General features: G+C 39.9%; 1 protein-coding gene across 14 annotated transcripts in view; it reads right to left on the bottom strand.

The window, feature by feature from the left end:
* NCOR1 (nuclear receptor corepressor 1) overlaps positions 1-24,371 on the bottom strand; it is a 188,020-nt gene that overhangs the window by 74,708 nt on the left and 88,941 nt on the right. For 8 of the 14 annotated variants that reach the window (XM_008010473.3, XM_008010477.3, XM_008010484.3 and 5 more), the window contains 5 exons: positions 22,052-22,179; positions 16,757-16,974; positions 15,079-15,141; positions 13,565-13,704; positions 5,238-5,364 (listed from right to left, as the gene is read on the bottom strand). In XM_008010473.3, the coding sequence (XP_008008664.1) occupies positions 5,238-5,364; positions 13,565-13,704; positions 15,079-15,141; positions 16,757-16,974; positions 22,052-22,179 (676 nt within the window). The remainder of the gene's footprint in view (positions 1-5,237; positions 5,365-13,564; positions 13,705-15,078; positions 15,142-16,756; positions 16,975-22,051; positions 22,180-24,371) is intronic. The other 6 variants (XM_008010474.3, XM_008010479.3, XM_008010482.3 and 3 more) reach the window with 1 other exon arrangement.

Raw genomic sequence — 24,371 nt, 5'->3', positions numbered from 1 at the left:
TATGGCCTGCAAGGCCTTGCCCAGTGGGGCCTCTCCAGCTTGTACACAGCTCTCTGAATTAAGTCACTCTGGCCTTTATTTAGTTTGTTCAATGCCTCACGCATCTTCTACCACAGAGACTTTGTACCTACCATTCACCTTTACTGAAAGGCTCTTTTACCTACTTTTCCTTTGGTGATCAGCTCAAACATCACATGCTTAAAAAGCCTTCTATGGGCTGGGCGCAGTGGCTCATGCCTGTAATCCCAGCACTTTGGGAGGCCGAGGTGGAAGGATCACCTGATGTGAGGAGTTCAAGACCATCCTGACCAACAGAGTGAAACCCCATCTCTACTAAAAATACAAAATTAGCCAGGTGTGGAATGCCTGTGCTCCCAGCTACTTGGGAGGCTAAAGTAGGAGAATCACTTGAATCCAGGAGGTGGAGGCTGCAGTGAGCCGAGATCGTGCCATTGCACTCCAGCCTGGGCAACAAGAGTGAAACTCTGTCCTCCCACCCCCGCCCCCAAAAAAGCCTTCCATGGTTTCCTTAGCAAACTTATATTTTGCTAATATAGTTCTGATACCACATGTACTAGTTACAGTTACAATCTTACATTTCTTTACTAGAATGATTTCTGGCTATTTCTTCCACTAGACTATAAACTCCATGAAGACAGAGATCATATATTTTGATTATCACTTAAGTACTAGCCTGGTACACAGTAGACTCAAATACTGGCTGGATTATAAACTACATGAATGGTTGTGAAAACCTAAATAACCATCTGGGAAAAAAAATTAGTTTTTAATTGTATATAACATACAGCAATATAAAAAAACTTCTACAAATTCATTCTTTCAAATATGATGAAGTGTCAACTATGTATGTGCAGGGAGCTATCTGAGGTACTGTGGACATAGTAATTTTAAAAAATCTAAGCAGATGCTTTCATGGAGCCCACATTCTAGCATGCAATAGACAATAAACAGTAAATATGTGATACAAACTGAGAGTGGTGGCTCACGCCTATAATCCCAGCACTTTGGGAAGCTAAGGCAGGAGGACTGCCTGAGACCAGGAGTTCAAGACCAGCTTGGGCCACATGGTAAGACCTCACCTCTACAAAAAAAAAATTAAAAAATTAGCTAGGCATGGTGGTGTACACCGGTAATCCCAGCTATCAGGAGGCTGAGGCAAGAGAATCACTTGAGCCCAAGAGATCAAGGCTTGCAGTGAGCCATGTTCATGCCGCTATACTTCAGCACTGGGTAACAAAGTGAGACCTGTCTCAAAAAATCAAAAAAAGTAATATATCAGGTGGTGATCACTGCAGTGACTAAATGACAAAACTGAGAAAGAGGTGGGGAGGAGGTATTAAAAAATAAAGTGATATCTGAACAGAGGACTCAAGGAAATGAGAGAATGAGCCCTGGGCACATGGTGGGGAAGAGCATCCCAGGTAGAGGGATTAGAAAGCACAAAGGCTCCTGAAGTCGGGGTTGGTTTGCCCAGGACCAACAAAGAGAACAGTGTGGTTGGAGCAGAGGGGGCCAACAAAAAAGTAGCTGGCAGAAAGTTCACAGAGGTACAAAGGTCAGTTCATGCAGAGCCTCAAAAATCACAGTAAGGCCTTGGGTCTTTATTCTTACTGAGATGGGAAAGTATTACAGAATTTGAACTAGAGAAGAAACATGATTTGATTTACATTTTGTAAGAATCACTCCGGCTGCTGCGGAAGAAAAAACAGAATGGACCTTGTCTCTACACAAAATAAAAAAATTAGTCAAGTGTGGTGCTGCATGCCTATGGTCCCAGATACTTGGGGGGATGAGGTAGGAAAACTGCTTGAACCTGGGAGTTCAAGGCTGCAGTGAGCCACAATCAAGCTACTGCATTCCAGCCTAGGTGACACAGTGAGACCTCATCTCTAAAAATAAAAAAAAAAAAGAATGGAACAAAAAGAAACAAGAGACTAATCAAAAAGCTATTGCAATGAGGGCTCCTCGGAAGCAGGATAGGAGCAATGGAGACAAGGATCCAATTCTAAAGAGACTAAAGAAAACCTAATTTATTGATATAGCGAAAGACCAGAGGGAAAAGCAGCTTGTGGTGGTAGAGACACAAGAATTTGCTCTGGCTGTTAACGATAAGATGGCTCTTAGGCATCCAAATGGAAATACTGTAGGTGATCAAATGTATAAGCCTGGAGTTCACATGAGAGTTCAAGTCTCCAAAATAAAACAAAAGACAGACAAGCAAATAACTCAGAACAGTACTTCACATGTAGTAAGGTTTTAATATATGGCAGCCATGGCTGGGCGCAGTGGCTCATGCCTGTAATCCCAGCACTTTGGAAGACCAAGGTGGGCGGATCACCTGAGGTCAGGAGTTCCAGGCCTGGCCAACATAGCCAAACCCCATCTCTACTAAAAGTACAAAAATTAGCCAGGCGTGGTGGCAGGCGCCTATAATCCCAGCTACTCGGGAGGCTGAGGCAGGGGAATTGCTTGAACCCGGGAAGCAGAGGTTGCAGTGAGCCAAGATCACACCACTGCACTCCAGCCTGGGCAACAAGCGCAAGACTCCATCTCCAAAACAAACAAACAAACAAACAAAAACGGCAGCCATTACCATTATTGAAAGATTCTACCAAAGCACTGAAAAGCTAACAAAAAGCCCAACTTAACCTTCATTTCTGTTTACATGGTGGTAGAAAGCCCCAAATCCAAGGGTAAACTAACAAGGCATTTATCTTCAAACTAGTAGAAGACATGTTAGTGGTTATACAGCAGATGATATCATTTGACATAACCACTTTTCCAATTTTCTTCTTCCAAGCCACAAAACACTAGGAAAGTTTCCAAGGCATACTGTTTCACCAAGCAGCAGCCAAACATGAGTATCTTTTTTCCCCGAAAAATACAAAAAGAAAACCTTAAAGAATGATGTAGAAAAACAGAACAGGAGCAAATCCAAATTTTGGTGAAGTTCTGGTCTGATTTAATTCTTCTAATCGTGAAAGATACCCACACAGTCAGATGCGTTTTAGGAAAACAAATATAGGAACCCTCCCTTCAGCAGTTGCCTTCGTTTTTCAATTGGCAAGAGCCTTGCCACACAATGAACAGTGCATCTGTGGTGTCTCATTAAGATTAGGAATAAGTATGAGATCATAGGTCACATGAACTGCATTTATGTTCTCTTCTTGACACTTTCCAAATGAAGCTAAGTCAACAGGAAGACAGAGTCTACAATTCTACTGGGAAATTCATTTCCTCTTAACAGGAAACTCTTCTAGATGATTGAGCAGATGTGATGGTGCCACCCTACACTTGATCAGACGGATATATATATAAACACATATATATTTTTTTGAGACGAAGTCTCATTCTGTCGCCCAGGCTGGAGTGCAGTGACGTGATCTCAGCTCACCGCAAGCTCCGCCTCCCAGGTTCACGCCATTCTCCTGCCTCAGCCTCCCGAGTAGCTGGGACTACAGGCGCCCATCACCACGCCTGACTAACTTCTTTTTCTAGTTTTAGTAGAGACAGGGCTTCACCATGTTAGCCAGGATGGTCTCGATCTCCTGACCTCATGTTCCGCCCTACTCAGCCTCCCAAAGTGCTGGGATTACAGGCTTGAGCCACCGTGCCCAGCCCAGACAGATATATTAATACCAGACTTGGGCTTTGTTATGGACTGCATTGTGCCCCTCCCCACCAAAATTCTTCTGCTGGAGCCCTACCCCGCAATGTAACTGTATTTGAAGGCAAAGCCTTTAAGGAGATGATTAAGGTTAAATGAAGTTATAATGGTGGGCTATAATCCAGTAGGAGTTGTCTTCATATGAGGAAGAGACACCAAGAGTGCGCACACCCAAAGGAAAGACCACGTAAGCACAAAGTAAGGAGGTAGTTGGCTATCTGCAAGCCAGGAAGACAGTCCTCATCAGAAAGCAACTGTGCCAGCACCTTGACCTTGCACGTACAGCTTCCAGAACCATGAGAAAATTAACTTCAGTTGCTGCAGCCACCCAATCTGTGGTATTTTCTTATGGCAGCCCAAGGTTTATTAACCTCCAGGCTTTATTAACATTTATAACCCCAGGGAATACTAGCCATCAGAAACCCATTAAAACCAAGAAACTCTGACAACCTCTCTGGAAGTGCCATTAACACACCCAACTACCTTCCCTGTTAACAGCACTCTTACCTTACCCTCGGGTGAGCCTTCTCTAATACTCTCTTTACTCTTGTAAAGATGACCTCATTCTTCAAAAACCCTCCCAAAAACAAGTTTAAGGTTAGGAGTTGTTCACAGCCAAAACCCATTTCAATGCAAGTTTAACTTTAAAAGATAACAAGAATAATCTATAGGAAAAAAAAAACAAAATCTAATATTACTAAACCTGGAGGAGGTAGAACTTTTAAAGCTTATACAAAATAAAGACCCTACAAAGAAAAGATATACAACTCTAATTACACAAAGTTTAAACAAAGGTAATTTAAAAGCAAAACAAAAGGGAAATAAGATGGAAAAATTATCTGCATATACAAAACATGAACATGTTTAATATATATGAAGAGCCACTAAAACCATTATAAAAATCCCCACATCAGAAGCAGTCAATTTACAAAAAAAAGAAAAAAAAAAAATCAACAGAAACTTTAATCAGAGTGTATATTGAAATAAATTAGGTATCTTTTTTTTTAACCAAAAAAATCAAGAAAACATTTACCTTTTCATGAACTTGTCATTAGTTTAAATGACAAAGAGACATGATTTCTTAAATTTCCTTAAGTTTCATGTTTTTTTTTTTCCCCCCTACTGGTGCTTCTAGGGTCACTAATTCTTTTTACATAAAAACATTACTATAGTACATATAAATCTTTGTGAAAATATGAAAATAAATCAAACTCAAGGCAATAAAAGAGAAATATAACCGACTATACTAATTGAACAAATAAATGTGGCAACAACACAGACACACAGGTACTTTATTGATGTTGGCACTTGATGTCTGAAGCAGGACTGCCATTTCCAAGATCTTCTGGACCATCCTAGGTGCTACATATTAGTTGATTGAATGAAAAAAAAAATTATGTTCAAGTTTGAAGTCTCCACATCATGAAAACAACCATGAAAACACTGGCACACTGTTTCCTCAATGAAGCAACTCCTACACAGTCAAATGACTAAAAATTATTTATTCTGGGTAGCATATGTCACAACTAAATTTAAAATTTGGAGATACCTTCGCTGTCTTCTGGATTTTCCTCTTCATTGGAGGCTTCAATATCTTCATCCTCCTGAGCAGAAACAGTGGAAGCGACACTTTCACATTGAGACACATCTCGCTCTTCACGAGGTTTTCGTGAAGTCTAAAGGAGTAAAGAGTATTATTTGATTTAAATAACTAAAAAGAAAATTTCGTTTCTGAAATAATGTAGAACATTATTTCTTTTTACCACTCCATTTATTTTTCCTTTTTTTTTTTTTCTTTTTTGAGACAGTCTTGCTGTCACCCAGGCTGGAATGCAATGGCACGATCTCAGTTCACTGCAACCTTCACCTCCTGGGTTCAAGCAATTCTCTGCCTCAGCCTCCCGAGTAGTTGGAATTACATGCACCCGCCACCAGGCCCGGCTAATTTTCACGTTTTTAGCAGAGACGGGGTTTTTCACCATGTTGGCCAGGCTGGTCTTGAACTCTTGACCTCATGATCCACCCGCCTCAGCCTCCCAAAGTGCTGGGATTACAGGCGTTAGCCACCACGCCCAGCCAATACCACTCAATTTATTTTACTATAAAAAAAAGTGCAAATTCAGCCAGGCACAGGAGCTCATGTCTATAACCCCAGCACTTTCAGAGACTGAGGTGGGAGGATCACTTGAACCCAGGAGTTTGAGACTAGCCTGGGCAACAAAAGTCAGACACCTGCCCCTACAAAAAAACAATTAGCTGTGTGTGCTGGTGCTCTCCTGTAGTTCCAGTTACACAAGAGACTGAGGCAGGGAGATCACCTGAGCCCAAAAGGCTGAAGCTGCAGTGAGCTGTGATCATGCCACTGCACTCCAGGCTGGGTGACAGAGTAAGACTTGCTCAAAAAAAAAAAAAATTTTTTTTAATTCCTTTGTTTTAAAAAATAGTGTGCTCCCTTCTGCAAAGTATGTTTATACAAAATTGCTCATTCTTCTACTGGGGTCGCATATACATGAGAGTACATATGTACGCATTTAACTGTAAGACATTAACTATTTACATTATATTTATAACTTCATGTTACTAAATAGAAAGTTTAATATCTTCTGCGTTTGCAAACCCAGGTTTCTGGAAGTCCCAGTCCTGATGGTCCTCTGTCCTGCGCCCCTTACAGAGCCTACATTTCACCTCACTTCAGCTGTCAGCCTCTCCCAGTGAGACTTCTCAGGAGAGGAAAATACATTACTACCTTGTTAAAAATTACCTGTACGTCTACTCAACATTTTCATGTGGATGATATTTAGGAGCCAACCTAAAGTATTAATTAACTCAAGAGAAACAATCATTTTCTATATCAGAGTCACAGAATTAGTTGCAATTCTCAAGGCTAATATTTCTATGTTCATAGTAGGAATGCAAGAGAATCCCAGAGACACACTGGCTACACTTTCTAAAAAGCTTTCAGAAGATTCTGTAAATTTTCAAGGATTAGATAATAGCTACTTTTAATTTATTTGTCTGTTTTTGAATGTGAGGTCTTGCTGTGTTGCCCTGACTGGTCTGAAACGTCTGGCCTAAACAATTCTCCCACCTTGGCCTCCCAAAGTGCTAAGATTACAGGTGTGACCTACCATGCCCAGCAGATAAAGTTATTATATGGATTTTTCCAGAGCCCAGTGTATGTCCCTCTCTTGCCAATATTAACCCATTCTGTTTGATCCTTTCACTAGTAACTAGGAAAGAGACAACGTTTCACCCTACTACAACATCCCTCTGTTCACATGCAATAATCCACTACATCACCAAGCATTTTCTTCAATATATGATAGTATTCACTAATTCTTAATGTAAAGTCAAATATACAGAAACACAGGCCAGGCGCAGTGGCTCATGGTCGGACCCAGGGGCTCGGACTTGTAAGCCCAGCACATTGGGAGGCCAAGGCGGGCGGATCACTTGAGGCCACGAGTTCGAGACCAGCCTGGCCAACATGGTGAAACCCTGTCTCTACTAAAAATACAAAAATTAGTCGGGCATGGTGGTGCATGTCTGTAATCCCAGCTACTCGGGACACTGAGGCAGGAGTATCGCTTGAGCCCAGGAAGCAGAGGTTGCTGTGAGCCGAGATTGTGCCACTGCAATCCAGCCTGGGCGACAGAGCAAAACTCCATCCCAAAAAAATAAAAATAAAAATAAAAATAAAAACAAGGTATTCTGCTGGGAAAACTGCCTTTGGGGTCCAACTGCAACTCTTCCCAGAATCTCCAATCAACCAGCCTACCCCATCAGACACTGGACTCACCAACCCTCCACAATAGCGTGAGCCAATTCCTTAAATCTCAATCTTTCTATATATATGCATAAACACATCCTGTTAATTTTGTTTCTCAGAAGGACCATCACTAATATAACATACATTTATTTATTTACCTTTATTTTTGAGACGGAGTCTCGCACAGTCACCCAGGCTGGAGTGCAGTGGCATTATCTCAGCTCACTGCAAGCTCCGCCTCCTGGGTTCACGCTATTCTCCTGCCTCAGCCTCCCAAGTAGCTGGGACTACAGGTGCCTGCCACCACACCCGGCTAATTTTTTGTACTTTTAGTAGAGATGGGGTTTCACCATGTTAGCCAGGATGGTCTCAATCTCCTGACCTCATGATCTGCCTGCCTCAGCCTCCCAAAGTGCTGGGATTACAGGCGTGAGTCACCACGCCCAGCCAACATTTATATTTTAAATACACATCTGATTCATTCTTTACTTCACTTTGTCTCAAAACATTTTGGATGTTATCTCGTGAAGTCAAGTCTTTATCTTGTCAGTAGACTTTTTCATGTTTTGGTTGCTACAGCATATTTTTAACTCTCACATTCTTATTATTAACCTAAAGACCCCTTTGTATACACCCTTTTAAATCAGTTGATGTTGTATCTTGTATACTCTTAATAAATTCAAATCTTATTAGCTTTACTGTCACACTTTAATAATTCTCAAATTTTTTGGTCTAAGGATGCAACATTCTTAAAAAGGATTAAAGGACGCAAAGAACTTTTCTTTTTTCTTTTTCTTTTCCTTTTTGAGATGCCTCAAAAAAGGCTGGAGTACAGTGGTGCGATCTCAGCTCACTGCAACCTCCGCTTCCCAGGTTCAAGTGATTCTCCTGCCTCAGCCTCCCGAGTAGCTGGGATTAAAGGTGCACACCACCACACCCAGCTAATTTTTGTATTTTTAGTAGAGACAGGGTTTCACCATGTTGGTCAGGATGGTCTTGATCTCTTGACCTCGTGATCCGCCCGCCTCAGCCACCCAACGTGCTGGGACTACAGGCATGAGCCACCGTGCCTGGCCAAAGAACTTTTCTTTATGAGAGAAATATACATAGATAGCCAGATAGACACTTACTATATCAGAAACTAAAACTAAGAAAACTTTAAAATCTTAACTTATTAAAAACAATATAAACTCATAAATTATTTATTTATTTATTTATTTTTAGATGGAGCCTCGCTCTGTCGCCCAGGCTGGAGTGCAGTGGTGCAATCTCGGCTCACTGCAAGCTCCACCTCCTGGGTTCATGCCATTCTCCTGCCTTGGCCTCCTGAATGGCTGGGGCTACAGGCGCCCACCCCCACGCCCGGCTAACATTTTTTCCTTTATTTTTAGTAGAGACGAGGTTTCACTGTGTTAGCCAGGATGCTCTCGATCTCCTGACCTTGTGATTCGCCCTCCTCAGCCTCCCAAAGTGCTGGGATTACAGGCGTAAGCCACCGCACACAACTTATTTTTTTAATGAAACGTAACCATTTTCCAAAACAAAAAATGACTTACAAAAAAAGTGGCACAACCTTCCCTTTTTGGAAATCTCTTCCATGTCTGATCTAACAGAGACAGCACAATTCTCAAGGTGCTTCTACATATGATTTAATCTGTGGATTACATTAGGTCATCTAATGTTTTGGTTGAATATAAGAAAACAATGTAGCCTCACACAGATATGTAGTTGGAAAAGGGAAGAATATTTTAACAGATTTTTCAGATACTTATAAATATTATTTTTTGATATTGTACCAAAACTAAGCAAATGTCACTTCTTATTTGTTAGTTACAATATGAAATCTGATACCATATCAAGGAATGCTTTATACCCTGTTAAAATCTATAACCTGGCCAGGCGCGGTGGCTCACACCTGTAATCCCAGTACTTTGTGAGGCCGAGACAGGCAGATCACTTGAGGCCAGGAGTTGAAGACCAGCCTGACCAACACAGTGAAACCCTGTCTCTACTAAAAATACAAAAATTAGCCGGGTGTAGTGGCATGCGCCTGTAATCCCAGCTGCTAAGGAGGCTGAGGCAGGAGAACTGCTTGAACCTGGGAGGCGGAGGTTGCAGTAAGCCGAGATCATGCCACTGCACTCCAGCCTGGGTGACAGGGCGAGACTCCATCTTAAAAAAAATAAAAAAGAAAAAAATCTAAAATCTATCTTACATTTGATATATTAAAAAAATTATCAATATTTTATCAATGCATGATCCATTATGCATTAGTTCATTTTCACACTGCTGATAAAGACATACTTGAGACTGGGAAGTAAAAGACGTTTAATGAACTTACAGTTCCACACGGCTGGGGAGGCCTCACAATCATGGCAAAAGGCAAGGAGGAGCAAGTAACATCTTACATGATGGTGGCAGGCCAAAAAAAGAAAAAAAAAAGGGGGGGGCTTGTGCAGGGGAACTCCTCTTTATAAAACCAGTAGATCTCATAAGACTTATTCACTATCATAAAAATAGCATGAGAAAGACCTGCCCCATGATTCAGTTATCTCCCACTGGGTCCCTCCCACAACACATGGGAATTGTGGGACCTACAATTCAAGATGAGATCTGGGTGGGGACACAGCCAAACCATATTATTCTGCCGCTGGCCCCTCCCACATCTCATGTCTTCACATTTCAAAATCAATCATGCCTTCCAACAGTCCTCCAAAGTCTTAACTAATTTCAGCATAAACCCAAAAATCCATAGCCCAAAGTCTCATCTGAGACAAGGAAAGTCCCTTCCCCTATGAGCCTGTGAAAGTAGAAGCAAGCTAGTTACCTCCTAGATACAATGGGGTCACAGGTATTGGGTAAATACAGCTATTCCAAATGGGAGAAATTGGCAAAAACAAAGGGGCTACAGGGCCCATCCAAGTCCAAAATCCAGCAGGGCAGTCAAACCTTAAAGCTCCAAAATGATCTCCTTTGACTCCATGTCTCACATCCAGGTCATACTGATGCAAGAGGTGGGTTCCCATGGTCTTGGGCAGCTCTGACCCTGTGGCTTTGCAGGGTACAGCCTCCTTCCTTGCTGCTTTCACAGGCTGGCGTTGAGTGTCTGCGACTTTTCCAGGTGCAGGGCGCAAACTGTAGGTGAATCTACCATTCTGGAGGATGGTGGCCCTCTTCTCACAGCTCCATTAGGCAGTGCCCTAGTAGGGACTCTGATCCTACATTTCCCTTCTGCACTGCCCTGGCAGAGGTCCTCCATGAGAGCCCCACCCCTGCAGCAAACTTCTGCTTGGACATCCAGGCATTTCCATACATCCTCTGAAATCTAGGCAGAGGTTCCCAAACCTCAATTCTTGACTTTGGTGCACCCACAGGCTCAACACCAAATGGAAGCTGCAAAGGCTTGAGGCTTGCATCCTCTGAAGCCACGGCCCAAGCTGTACCTTGGCCCCTTTCAGCCATGGCTAGAGCTGCTGAGGTGTAGAGCACCAAGTCCCTATGCTGCAAACAGCAGGGGTTCCTAGGTCCAGGGCACAAAATCATTTTTTCCTCCTTAGCCTCCAGGCCTGTGAAGCGAGGGGCTGCCATAAAGACCTCTGACATCCTCTGAAGAAATTTTCCCCATTGTCTTAGAAATTAACATTCAGCTCCTCATTACTTATGCAAATTTCTGCAGTGGGCTTGAATTCCTCCTCAGAAAATGGGATTTTCTTTTCTATCACGTTGTTAGGCTGCAAATTTTCCAAACTTTTATGCTCTGCTTCCCTCATAAAACTGAATGCCTTAAACAGCACCCAAGTCACCTCTAGAGTGCTTTGCTGCTTAGAAATGTCTTCTACCAGATACCCTAAATCATCTCTCACAAGTTCAAAGTTCTGCAAATCTCTAGGGCAGGGACAAAATGCTGCCAGTCTCTGCTAAAACATAAGAAGAGTCACCTTTGCTCCAATTCCCAACAAGTTCCTCATTTCCATCTGAGGTGATATCACCTCAGCCTGGACCTTATTTTCATGTCACTATCAGTATTTTTGTCAAAGCCATTCAACAAGTCTCTAGGAAATTCCAAACATTTCCAAATTTTCCTGTCTTCTTCTGAGCCCTCCAAACTGTTCTCCAATCTCTGCCTGTTACCCAGTTTCAAAGTTGCTTGCACATTTTCAGGTATCTTTTCAGCAATGCCCTACTCTACTGGTACCAATTTATTGTTATTAGTCCATTTTCACGCTGCTTATAAAGACATATCCAAGACTTGGAAGAAAAAGAGGCTTAAAGGGCTGACAGTTCCACATGACTGGGAAGGCCTCACAATCATGGCAGAAAGCAAGGAGGAGCAAGTAACATCTCACATGGATAGGGCAGGCAAAAAAAGAGCTTGTGCAGGGAAATTCCTCTTTATAAAACCATCAGATCTCCTGAGACTTATTCACTCTCATGAGAACAGCATGAGAAAAAGACCCACCCCATGACTCAGTTATCTCCCACTGAGTCCCTCCCACAACACACAGTAATTGTGAGAGTTACAATTAATGATGAGATTTGGGTGGCAACACAGTCAAACCAAATCACATTATAACATCATGAAATGGCCATTGGGAAAGTACTGAGTTAAAGCAAGTTTTTGTAATTTGGATACATTTCATCACACAATAACAACTATCACATTTACTATTATTACCACTGATCTCATCGGAAAATCTGTAATGAGAAGGTGTGAAGCTCATGGTTAGAGAAACTTATTTCCAAAATTCTCATTTTTTGCTTGAAAACTCATTCATTAATTTTCAAGAAAATGTCTCCCAAAATCCCAGTCTGAAAACATAGTTTGTCTGTCATTCTTTCAATCTAAAATGACATTCCATGAAAAAGGGGAGACTAGTGCAACTTAGAACTCAAACAATTGCCAAAGTGCTTTTCCTTGAGAGAACCATCATATTCTGGTATAGAGCAGAACAACTTTATGTTTACTTCCCATTACACGACACGAAGTATAAAAAGACGTAGTCAAGGGGCGAGATTTAATAAAACTAACTTTCACTGCGTCATCAAGGACATTCTTAAGTGACATTTTAAGAAAAAACTGCAAATGCTCAGAGATGAAAAATACATTGAGTACTAGCATCGTTTGGTTCCCTGCCAAGATTTATGCTAAGGCATCAGCAATTTTATCTACCACTGCTTTGACACCATAAATGCAAACATCATATACTGAAAAAAAGTAAATAACATTTGATTGATATTTTTATGAAAATAGCCGTGACCTCATGGAATCATCAAAAAGCTCTATGGTCTTTGACAACCACTACACTGGAACTTTCTTATTAAGGAATTTCCAATAATGTTATACTCCCTGGTTTTTAATATTTATACCATGGAATCTTCTCTCCGAAAAAATGTCTAATATACCAAATCAATTCACTCGATATTATCAACAGACCTCTAACTAAAGTTTTCAATTCAACCTCCAAAAAGTTTATATTTTTCAAATCCGGCCTACAGTAATTCAGGAGTATTTAATTCCCTTTACTACAAACAGAAACTTCCAAGGAGGAAAGATAAGTTGGGGCAGGTCACGATGGGCCTTGTTTCGACTGTTAGGAATACAAATAGAAACTTTACTCCTTGAGCAATAAATAGAGAAACAGCTAGCCTGTACTAAAAATTTAGCATACCTTTTACATGTAAGTGCAGTAAATAAAAATGTAAGATACAAAAAGGTTTCTCTTATAACCAATCTCTGAAGCTCAGAGAAAAACATCAAGGCCAGACGCAGTGGCTCACACCTGTAATCCCAGCACTTTAGGAGGCTGAGGCAGGTGGATCACCTGAGGTCTGGAGTTCGAGACCAGCCTGGCCAACATGGTGAAACACTGTCTCTACTAAAACTACAAAAATTAGCCGGGCATGGTGGTGGGTGCCTGCAGTCCCAGCTACTCGGGAGGCTGAGGCAGGAAATTGCTTGAACCCACGAGGAAGAGTTTACAGTGAGCCAAGATTGCACTGCTGTACTCTAGTCTGGCTGACAGAGTGAGACTCCATCTCAAACAACAACAACAACACTCTAAGTAAAAAACAATAAGTAAAAGATTCACCACCCCTGATATACTCACTTTCTGTTTATGCTGCTGTAAGAGGTTGTCAAGATTGTGTCGCCTTTTATAGTTAAAATAGAAGTTTTTACATTGAGCTTCACTTTTCGTTCCCACCATTTTAGCAATTGCTGCCCAGTTACGACCATGTTCTACTAGACCTGCATTTTAAAAACAGACCAAATGTTAATTGAACAGTCACCTGATCAAACAAGAGAAATAATAATCATTGTATTCACAACCATTGACACTAGAAGTGTGCTTTCAATTACTTATATATACTTTGATACTTATAAAAATACTTATTGAAACAAAACTCATTTACAGTTCTATATTTTTCCCCCTCAAATTTAAAACATGCTCATTAATAGAAGGGCTAAACCTTGTCTTTCCCATGTATCTCCCACAGGGCTAGGACAACGTTAGACACATTAGTAATAGCTCGAATACTTGCAAACTAAATGATTAGGTACATCTAGATCTCTGGACACAATATATCAAGCCAATAAGGTAATCATATATAAATGATGAACACAATTTAAAGATATATATATGACTCCACTTATAATCCATATTTGTCCTCAGTCAATTCACAATCAAGCAATGCCATCAGAAAAATACTAGCCAATTAAAAACAATCCTATGGTAATACAATGCATTACAGAAACCAATGCAATTTAACACTTCTCTAATCTATATATATATACACACACACATATATATATATGCACACACATAAACACACACATATGTGCAAAGAATGTGTATCTATGCATTTGTATACATATATACGGGAAGATACAAAAAAAATCTGAAATGTGTCACTCAAATGTCAAGCTATTTACAATAATTTATCTTTACAACTGCAAGGTAAATATTTAACCACCAAAAAATTAGCTAATCTTTCTCAATATTACCAATTATTTATCCTATTAGAAATTTTAGTTCAATTTCAAATTATAGTACATCAACAAGCAACAACAGAAAAGCACAAGGTCCATAAAGTGCCAGAGTAAGAGGAAGGCCACAAAGCTACGAAAGTGGCAGAGACAGGACTCAAACCTCTGTTGGCCTGGTTACAAACTTCATGCTCTTTCCTCTGAATCACAGAGCAATTTGCTAGTGGTTTATAATTAAATGACTTACCAATGCAAACTGACAAAAGTATTTACCATCCTATAAATATAACTTTTAATTAACAGAAACATAAGACTTTATATCAACATTCATTCCAAAACAATTTCAATAGCATATAGTCAAAATTACTCTAAAAAAGTGAAAATGACCTACTTGTTCTTTAATTAAATGACATTCAAAATAAAACTGTAGAGAGAATCTTAAATCGTTCAAAACTGGGCATCTTAAACAAGGCACACTGGGGGTACTTTATTGGGTACTATACTACCAAAAAAGAACTCTTAAAGTCACTTCTGATACCTGTTTGCCTTTTAAAAAAATTAGTTCCATCTCACTCATTACTAGTAACCCTAAAAAACAAAACAAAAACCTCAGAAACCAGAACTACTACAATTTACCTTTTTTAGCAACTTCCATTTCTTCTTCTGTCCATCGAGAGGTCTCCACAGGCTCTGTAGAAACTAAAATAAAGAGAGAACCCAATCAGGCAGAGAAAAACAAAGTTAAATCCTTCATTCAAACCAATCATATAATTATATAATCTGTTTATCTGACATAAAAGACTATGTAAAAGCATTTGGTGAAAGAAACTGCAGAAATAGGATAGGATAGTATCAACCTCTCCTCCACCAAACTAAAAGAAACAAGTCAACACTGCAATATTACGATCTTTTTCAATGTTCTTAAAAGTTCTCTCCATGTCTACATTTTTTAAACATTTTTAGCTTTTTTTTTTTTTGGAGAAGTCCCACCTCACCCAGTAGCTTCCCACTTAGTGATCTCCACCTCTCCTCTCTTGCAGTGTCAAAGGAAGAAGCAACCCTCCTCCTTCCTGTCCAAGCACAATTCCCTCTCCTCTCCTCTAAGCCTCCATCTTGTCCTAACTCCTGAAGACCCCTTAGTTCATTCCCGAGTGACTGACATCCAGTGGGTAAAGATGGATCATGAACTGAATATGTTCTCTTTTGCTTCAGAAAAAAAACAAAGCAAAAAAAACCCCTGAGAACATCAGGCCTGAGATGAGCTCCTGTCACATTCCCTTTCCCAATTTATAAGTACCACTATTCACCCAGTCACTTAAAGTACTAATAGCCTCCTTAGACTGATGACTAATTTTTGAATCCTGCCTCCTATTTACCACTCACATCCAATGACATGCATCCATCCCCTCCTTGCTTGGGCCACTGCATATATGCCGGGCCCTCTGCCTCCAGCCTTTATTTTGTCTAACCTGACCTCCACAATTGCTACCAGTTATCTTTCTAAGACACAAATCTAATCACAGCATTCCTCTATTTAAAAACCTGTGCAAGTTCCCCACTTCATAATCAAAGCAAAATATATCTCAAACAAGGCCCATCGTGACCTGCCCCAGCCTATCTTTCCTCCTCCTATCTAGTTAGTGCCCCTATCTCATTCTTGCCATTCCCTAAACTGCATTTTCTTTCATACTTCATGTTACAGTAACATTGGTACCTCTGAATCATTAACAGTGGTACTCTATCATTAATCTAGCCTTTTTATAAACTAATGAGACAATACTTAGAGAGAGAAAGATGCTTGAACTATTAGATCCAGTATTCCCTTGCATAGGAATTTATTCCATGAAAAATAATTTAATGTAAACAAAATACTATGTGAATAAAGATTTTTTTATTATAGTGCTATATACATTTTAAAAGCAGGGAAGAGGACAGACAACCTAATCATTCAGAAATAAGAGAATGGTTAAAGAAGTCATGCCTCAATATCACACAGCCATTAAAAAATAAAAATGGAAATTACTTAGAAATTAGAAAATAAGATATATACCAAGTTAAGATATCAGAAGACACAGTAACATGCTGACTAGCTAACAACTAAATAAAAAAGAAAAACAGCTGTATTGGGGTGGCAAGACTGTGGGTGATGTTCTTTTTCAAAAAACTTTGATATTGAAGTTAAAAAAATTTAAAGACCACACTTCAGGATTATTTCTAGGTTGTCAATATTAAAAGTCCCTCCTACCCTATCCTAGCGGTGAAACAGAATCCCAAACAAAATTATGGCCTGTTTATGCCAATCTCTTCCACTCACTGGGTTCTGGTGGCGGTGGCAGAGGTGGTGGGGGCTCTTCAGTGGCCGCTGCAGCTGCAGCACTAGCAGCTGCAGCTTCGTTTGTCATGGACCTGGTGATCCGGCCCTTACGGCGGCCCTGACTGTTGGCAGTCTTTCGCCCCCGGGGTGTGGCTTGCTCTCTTTCCTCAGTTTCTTCTGCTGTACCATCCATCTTGTCCTTTTCCTTGGTATTTTCTCTGGACATAAAAGTAAATGAAAACTTGTGTGATTCAAAAGTATACATACATCAAAGAAGGTTTTAGTTTTGAATATTATCTAAATAGAAACTGAATAAAACTACCTAATCTCTCAGTTACTTTAAAAAGAAAATTCTGCCATACCATAATTTTTAAGAGTTTTGACCAGCTAAAATTAAGACATTTTATAAGACCTATTTTACATGTTAATGGACTTAAAATTTAAACACATTTCAAACCAACTGATTTAGAAACCAGAACTACATGAGAAAGCAACAAATGACAGCAGAAAAGCCCTGGACCTCCAATCCAGAGGCAAGAGCCTACACCAAAAGGCAGAAATTCTAGGGTTTTATTTGCCTTTGGTCTAAGTTGCCTCATGCATGAAATGAAGAAGCTAAAATAGATGATCTTCATGATAGATGCCTTTTCTATAGTAACAATCCACAATATTGTGTTATAAAACCAGACTCAATACTCTCTAAATCATGTCTGATACTAATTATGTACAAATTGGGCAGTAATGGTTAATGCTTAGGAAACGGCCTGTGGAGCCAGGCTGCCTGGGTTTGTACCACAGTTGTCATTTACTAGCCATGTGATGACCTTGGACAAGCTGCCTCGCCTCCATGGGCCTCAGTTTCCTCATCTGTACAATGAGAAAAAGAGTTTATTTCATGGGACTGTTGCCAGGACTGAAGGAGTTAAATAAAGTACCCAGAACAGTGCCTGGAACACAGTCAGCATCAAATAACAATTGGCTATTATTCAAGCTAAAATTCCCTCAGGATATAAAGTGCTTACCATTGTCTCAGGCATGTAGAAAAATGGTAGTTCCTACTAATAGCAATAGTACTACATGTAATACTGGAAGACCATTCTCTGTACTACTTACCTCCCATGGTTGTTATATTTAAGAAAACATACTCAATGTACATTTTCGCAAATGAATGGATAGATGGCAATACTCAAAGACTTAATTATTCTTGCTTAATGGAAGATGTTGATTTTTTTTTCAAAAATAATTCTCTCCCTTTCAGTCCTAAATTGAAGTTACTACATAGCCCTCTTTCCCTTTACTTACTTATTCCCTTATAAAGCTGGCTTCTATTCTGCAGCCTCCTGTTAAAAGATGTTTTCTCAAAAGTCACCAATGACTTGCAAATGGCAAAATCAAATGACCTCTTCTCAATTTTCCCCACAAGTCTTTCTGTCACAACTGATGCTGCAGTTAATTCTTCTTTTTATATCACTTTAAACTTAGCTTTTGAAATATCCCTGCTGCTATTCTGGCTTTCCTACTGGGGACAGACCTTTCTCCTCTCATCCTTTCTTTTGGGTTTCTGATTTTTGTTTTTGAGAAAGTGTCTCACTCTATCACCCAGGCTGGAGAGCAATGGCGTGAACACAGCTCACTGCAGCCTGGATCTCTTGGGCTCAGGGGAGCCTCCCACCTCAGCTTCCCGAGTAGCTGGGACTACAGACATGTGCCACCATACCTGGTTAATTTTTGTATTTTTTGTAGAGACAGGGTGTCACCATGTTGCTCAGGGTGGTCATGAATTCCTGTGCTAAAGCGATTCTCCCACCTTGGCTGGGATTACGGGAGTGAGCCACTGTGCCCGGCTCCTCTCATCCTTTCATACAGGGATTTCCCAAGGCTCTCCCCTAGAGCCTTAGAGCTATGTGAGGTTACCTATTCTCATACGTTCTACTGGGAAGACTCCAATCTCTATCTTGGGACACACACCCCAACTCCAAAGACTCAGGCTTGTCTTCCCAACTACCTGCTGGAAGGGCCACCTGGATTTCTCATCAACAGAAACTGAACATATCCAAAATCACATTCATCCTCACCTCTGCTCCTTGCTCCAAGTCATTCTCTAATCATTTGTTGTTAACACTCCTACCATGTTCATCATCATTCAGGTTTACAGATTTGATATCATCCTTTGCTCTCTCCTTTTTCCCATACTTCCTGCATGTGATCTAATGCCAAGTTTTGGTTATTTCATCTCAGAAATGCCTCTCTCACTAATTCTACCATCTCTATTTCTACTATCACTACACTTATTCAACACCTTGGTATCACAATCCTGGCCTTTCATACTGGCCTCCCTGATTCATATCTCTAGTCTATTCATTTCTACCTTGCCAATGAATCAATATCCTAGCAGGATAGCTTTGGCAATAAACCACTTCATCTATTCTAATCCCTTTCTAACTATTCCCAGACAGACACACTGCACAGCCTCCTGAATGAAGTCTAACATGTTTGGCTTTCATTAAAGCTCTACATAATTTAACTCCAATCCACCTTCCACTTCTCTTCTTGATGCACACTATGTTAAGTCTAATGAAATCATTATCTGCCACTAGCTATTCATGTGATTCCCTCTACCTTACCCACATTAACCACTAGCATCTGCATAATGTCCTCCAAATTATCCAGAGAGAAGTAGCCTCGACCTCTTCTTAATCTGCCAAAGCACTTAACTGGTTGTCTGCTGACTTCTTACTGCCAGGCTTTTATTTCTTAAAGTAATACTTGTACTTTACCTAGTTTTCCCCTACTAAATCATGAACTACCTGGGAATAGTATACATCTTACATATTTTCACATTCTCCCTAAGATCTAGCTCACATAGATAATAAAAGAAAGCTTGTTAAATAGTTTAGAAATTTTAACAAAAAAATAAAATCAAGATATGACAGAGTTCTATGTGAGAAGAACCACTGGTTACATGGCCCAAAACATGTTTAACCTAAATTAAAAGAAAAAAATATATTCCCTTATAGGTATCTTCCTAAGGTATAAAATTACAATGAGAGGAATATCTGTCTCTTTTAAAACCATGGCAAGTGACTAGCTACTTTAGCTTCCACAAAACTAGGTAAATCTTAAATAGTTCCACAAGGACTAAAGAAATAACGTAATAAATACTAAAAAGGAACAAACTACTGATACATTCAATAACCTAAGTGAATCTCAAAGGCATTCATGCTAAGTAAAAGAAGCCATACATACTGCATGATTTCATTTTTATTTAATTCTAGAGAAAGCAAAACAGATATGTGACTGCCAGAGGCTGGAAATGAGGAAAGAGAAACTGACTGCAAAGGAGCATACAGGAACTGTTTGGGGTGATGGAAACATTCTACACCACAATTGTGATCATAGTGACACAAGTGCATATGCTTGTCAAAACACATCAATGTACACATTTCAAAATGGTGAATTTTGTTCCATGTAAATTACAAAGCTAGTTCTTGGGGAAAAAAGAAACCAAACCAACTGTCATGCCCCCACACCTACCACACCCCTGTATGTACACAAAAGCATCAAAAATAACTCTCTGAGTGGCAGAATCAAAGGTTAATTTTCATTATATTTTTCTTTCTTTTCCTGTTTTTCTATAATGCACTTTTATAACCAAGAAAACAGCAATAACAACAACAAACAAATCCAAAACTCCATTTTATATGACAAAGTCAATAAAGCTGGAATCTCAAGTTTAAAAAGTCTTCCTTTCTTAGCATTTTTACACTATCTAATATATACTACCTGAGACTCAAAAACAGAACCTGAGGACTCTTCCAAATCAAAGATTAAATGACATTCAATATATCCTGGGGGAAAGTATTTATTACTATAACCCATTTCTTCTGAAAAGCAGTAATAACTCATGACTTGCAAATAAGTTCATTAAGTCAAAAGTTACATTTACTATAATATTCTATTCCTTAATCACATCAACTTAATCATGTAACTATTAGATGTTTCTAAAATTTCGGCCAGGTATGGTGGCTCATGCCTGTAATCCCAGCACTTTGGGAGGTTGAAGCGGGTGGATCACCTGAGGTCAGGAGTTCAAGATCAGCCTGGGCAAAAATGGTGAAACCCCATCTCTACTAAAAACACAAAATTAGCAGCACATGGTGACGCGCACCTGTAATCCCACCTACTTGGGAGGCCAAGGCACAAGAATCACTTGAACTTGGGAGGCAGAGGTTGCAGTGAGCCGAGATCATGCCACTGCACTCCAGCCTAGGCGACAGAGTAAGACTGTCGCGAAAATAAGTAAATAAAATAAAATTTCAGCAGATTAAATTTCATTATTTAAAAATTACTAGGCTGGGCACAGTGGCTCATGTCTATAATCCCAGCACTTTGGGAGGCCAAGGCTGGCAGATCACAAGATCAGGAGATAGAGATCACCCTGGCTAATGGTGAAATCCCATCTCTACGGGCGGATCACGAGGTCAGGAGATCGAGACCATCCTGGCTAACACGGTGAAACCCCGTCTCTACTAAAAATACAAAAAATGAGCCAGGCGAGGTGGCAGGCGCCTGTAGTCTCAGCTACTCGGGAGGCTGAGGCAGGAGAATGGTGTGAACTCGAGAGGCAGAGCTTGCAGTGAGCTGAGATCCGGCCACTGCACTCCAGCCTGGGCGACAGAGTGAGACTCCGTCTCAAAAAAAAAAAAAAAGAAAAAAGAAATCCCATCTCTACTAAAAATACAAAAAATTAGCTGGGTGTGGTGGCGGGCGCCTGTAGTCCCAGTTACTTGAGAGGCTGATGCAGGAGAATGGCATGAACCTGGGAGGTGGAGCTTGCAATGAGCCGAGATCATGCCACTGCACTCCAGCCAGGGCAAGAGAGCGTGATGCTGTCGCAAAAAAAAAAAAAACAAAAAAACAAAAAAAAAAAAAACACTATAATTTTGTAGCAACTTGGATACAACTAAAGGTTATCACCTTAAGTGAAATAACTCAGAAACAGAAGGTCAACTATCACATGTTCTCACTTATAAGTGGGAGCTAAATAATGTGGACACATGGATACAGAAAGTGGAACAACAGACACTGGAGATTCAAACAGGTGAGAGGGTATGAGGGGGTGGGTGAGGTATACTGGGTATAATGTACACTATTTAGGCAATGGTACACTAAAAGCACAGACTTCACTACTATGCAATATATCCGTGTGACAACTGTACTTGTACTCCGTAAATCTACAAAACTAAAAATAAAAATAAACATTTAACTTATTATATAACTAATTATTTAACTCACTTGGAGTCTTCTTTTTCATCTTTTTCTTCTTCATCTTTCTTTTCTTCTTCTTTTTTTTCTGTTTTTTCTGCTTTCTCCTCTTCTTTTTCTTCTACTTTTTCTTCTTGCGAGGGTCGGGCAATTTGCTGCTAGAATCAACCATCATTTGTAAAATTCAAAGGCAAAAGAAATAGCTCCTTATAGTGTGATAAATTACGTCTATCCAAAAAAATTTTAAATGTTAGTCATTTACAATGTAACTGGTGATCATGTGTTAAAAACCAGTCTAGAGGTTTATAATGTATTCTATATGTACTGCTTAAAGAGTCTTACACAGACACAAATGCTCATAGCATCTGGACCGATGAGAAAGTAAATATGTTAAGATTCTACTTGGAAATCTGGGGTTGGTTCCCTTTTTTGGCAACCTCCACATCTAATCTGTCACTCAAGCATTTCAATTCTACCTTAAAATTTACTAACCATATATAATTTATCATGTTTTAGATACTTAATATGTTTCCAATTTTTTCATCACTATCTATAATGCTATAAGAAACATCTTTATGCATTTATACTTTTGAGCTAAAGTCTACTTAATGGAACAGTAAACAGCTATTGTCATTACTAAGACTGAAGTAATTCGGAAAAATACTAAAGATATAATAAGATGAAAAGAAGTAAAATGCTTAAATATTTCTAAGTTGAGCAGTCAGATTAGGAACCCTTTTATCTCTGATGTCTCACTTGCAAAACCTGTGACTCTAAAAGAAAAAAGTGAAACTAAGGGTGCACTGAATGCTACTGTAGTCCCCACCACATCAGGAGTTTCTCTTTCTGTGGTTTCAGTTACCTGGAGTCAACTGCAGTATGAAAATGGGTGACTGAAGTACAGTATATATGAAAAAAGACCACACTCATGTAACTTCTATTACAGTATATTGCGATAATAGCTCTATTTTATTATTTATATGTTATTAATTCCTTACTGTGCCTAATATACAAATCAAAGTTTATCATAGGGGCGTGTGTGTGTGTGTGTGTACATATGTGTATGTATATATACATATATGTATATGTGTGTGTATGTATAGATACACATATGTATATATGTGTGTATGTATATATACATATATGTGTGTATATATGTGCGTGGAGATACATATATAAAATAGTATATTAAGGTTCGGTACTATCTGCGGTTTCAAGAATCCACTGGGAGTGTTGGAACATATGCCCTGTGAATAAGGGGGAACTGCTGTATTCTGTTTAAGAGACAACATCTCACTCTGTCACCCAGGCTACAATACAGTGGCGTGATCTTAGCTTACTGCAGCCTCAAACTCCAAGGCTCATGCAATCCTCCCACCTCAGCCTCTCAGGTAGCTGGGGCTACAGGTCTCAAACTCCTGACCTCAAGTGATTCTCCCACCTCAGTCTCCCCTGAGTGCTGGGATTACATGCACGAGCCATTGTGACTGACCTGCATTTTTATTTAATTCAGAAATCAAGACTGTATAACCAAATTAAAACAGAACTTCAACACATCTTTACAGCACAGCAGGCTGGCCCGTGCACACCTCCCTGCAATCCAAATCATGCCACATCATCTTCACTGTTCTGGACTCACCTAAACACACCCAGCACTTGCACAGCTTTCTACCCTTCCCTTGCCTGGTAAAGTCCCACATAATCTCTACAATTCAGATCAAAATGCTGTATCTCCTGTGAAGCCTCTCTTGATTTCCACAGAGGAACTCTGGGCCCATGTCCTTCCCTCTCCACCACAGCCCACACCTGCTTGTAGCACTGTCACTAGGCAGCTTAGTGCCTGCTTATCAGCATCCGTCTGGCTCTCTGTGCCTTATCATCTCATCAAGAACAAGAATTCAATCTTACTTCTCTAAGCAGCCCCAGCTCCCAGGAGAGTGTCTGGACCATGATGATAGGTGTATGCGTATGTTGGATAAAACAAAAATCAAATTCCTTTATTCTGGTTATCTGAAAAGTTTTTACCTTCCAATCCCGACTGTTCATTCTGATTCAGGCTAATGTCAATCTTGCCTCATAGTAACTCTACCTGTCCTCTTACCTGTTTTCACCAGAACACATGGAAGTAACTCATTAATTTTAAGAAAAATTTCCCTTAATAGTGCTCCAAAGTCTTCTACCTATTCATCAAAACCAACACTTAGCTTTTTCCTTAAGATAACGAAGGCCTTATTCGCCTCCCCAAAAGAAGTCCCACCCACATTATGCCTCCTTCTAATCCAAGGGGGAAGGAAAGAAGAAAATGAATCCCTCTTGGTCCACTTCCAGAACACTGCTGAACTGTGATATT

This window comes from Chlorocebus sabaeus, chromosome 16 (assembly GCF_047675955.1).
Source record: "Chlorocebus sabaeus isolate Y175 chromosome 16, mChlSab1.0.hap1, whole genome shotgun sequence".
Classification (NCBI taxonomy): Eukaryota; Metazoa; Chordata; class Mammalia; order Primates; family Cercopithecidae; genus Chlorocebus; species Chlorocebus sabaeus.
Note: the sequence above shows the minus strand (reverse complement) of the source record. Positions and strands in the feature narration are given on the sequence as shown.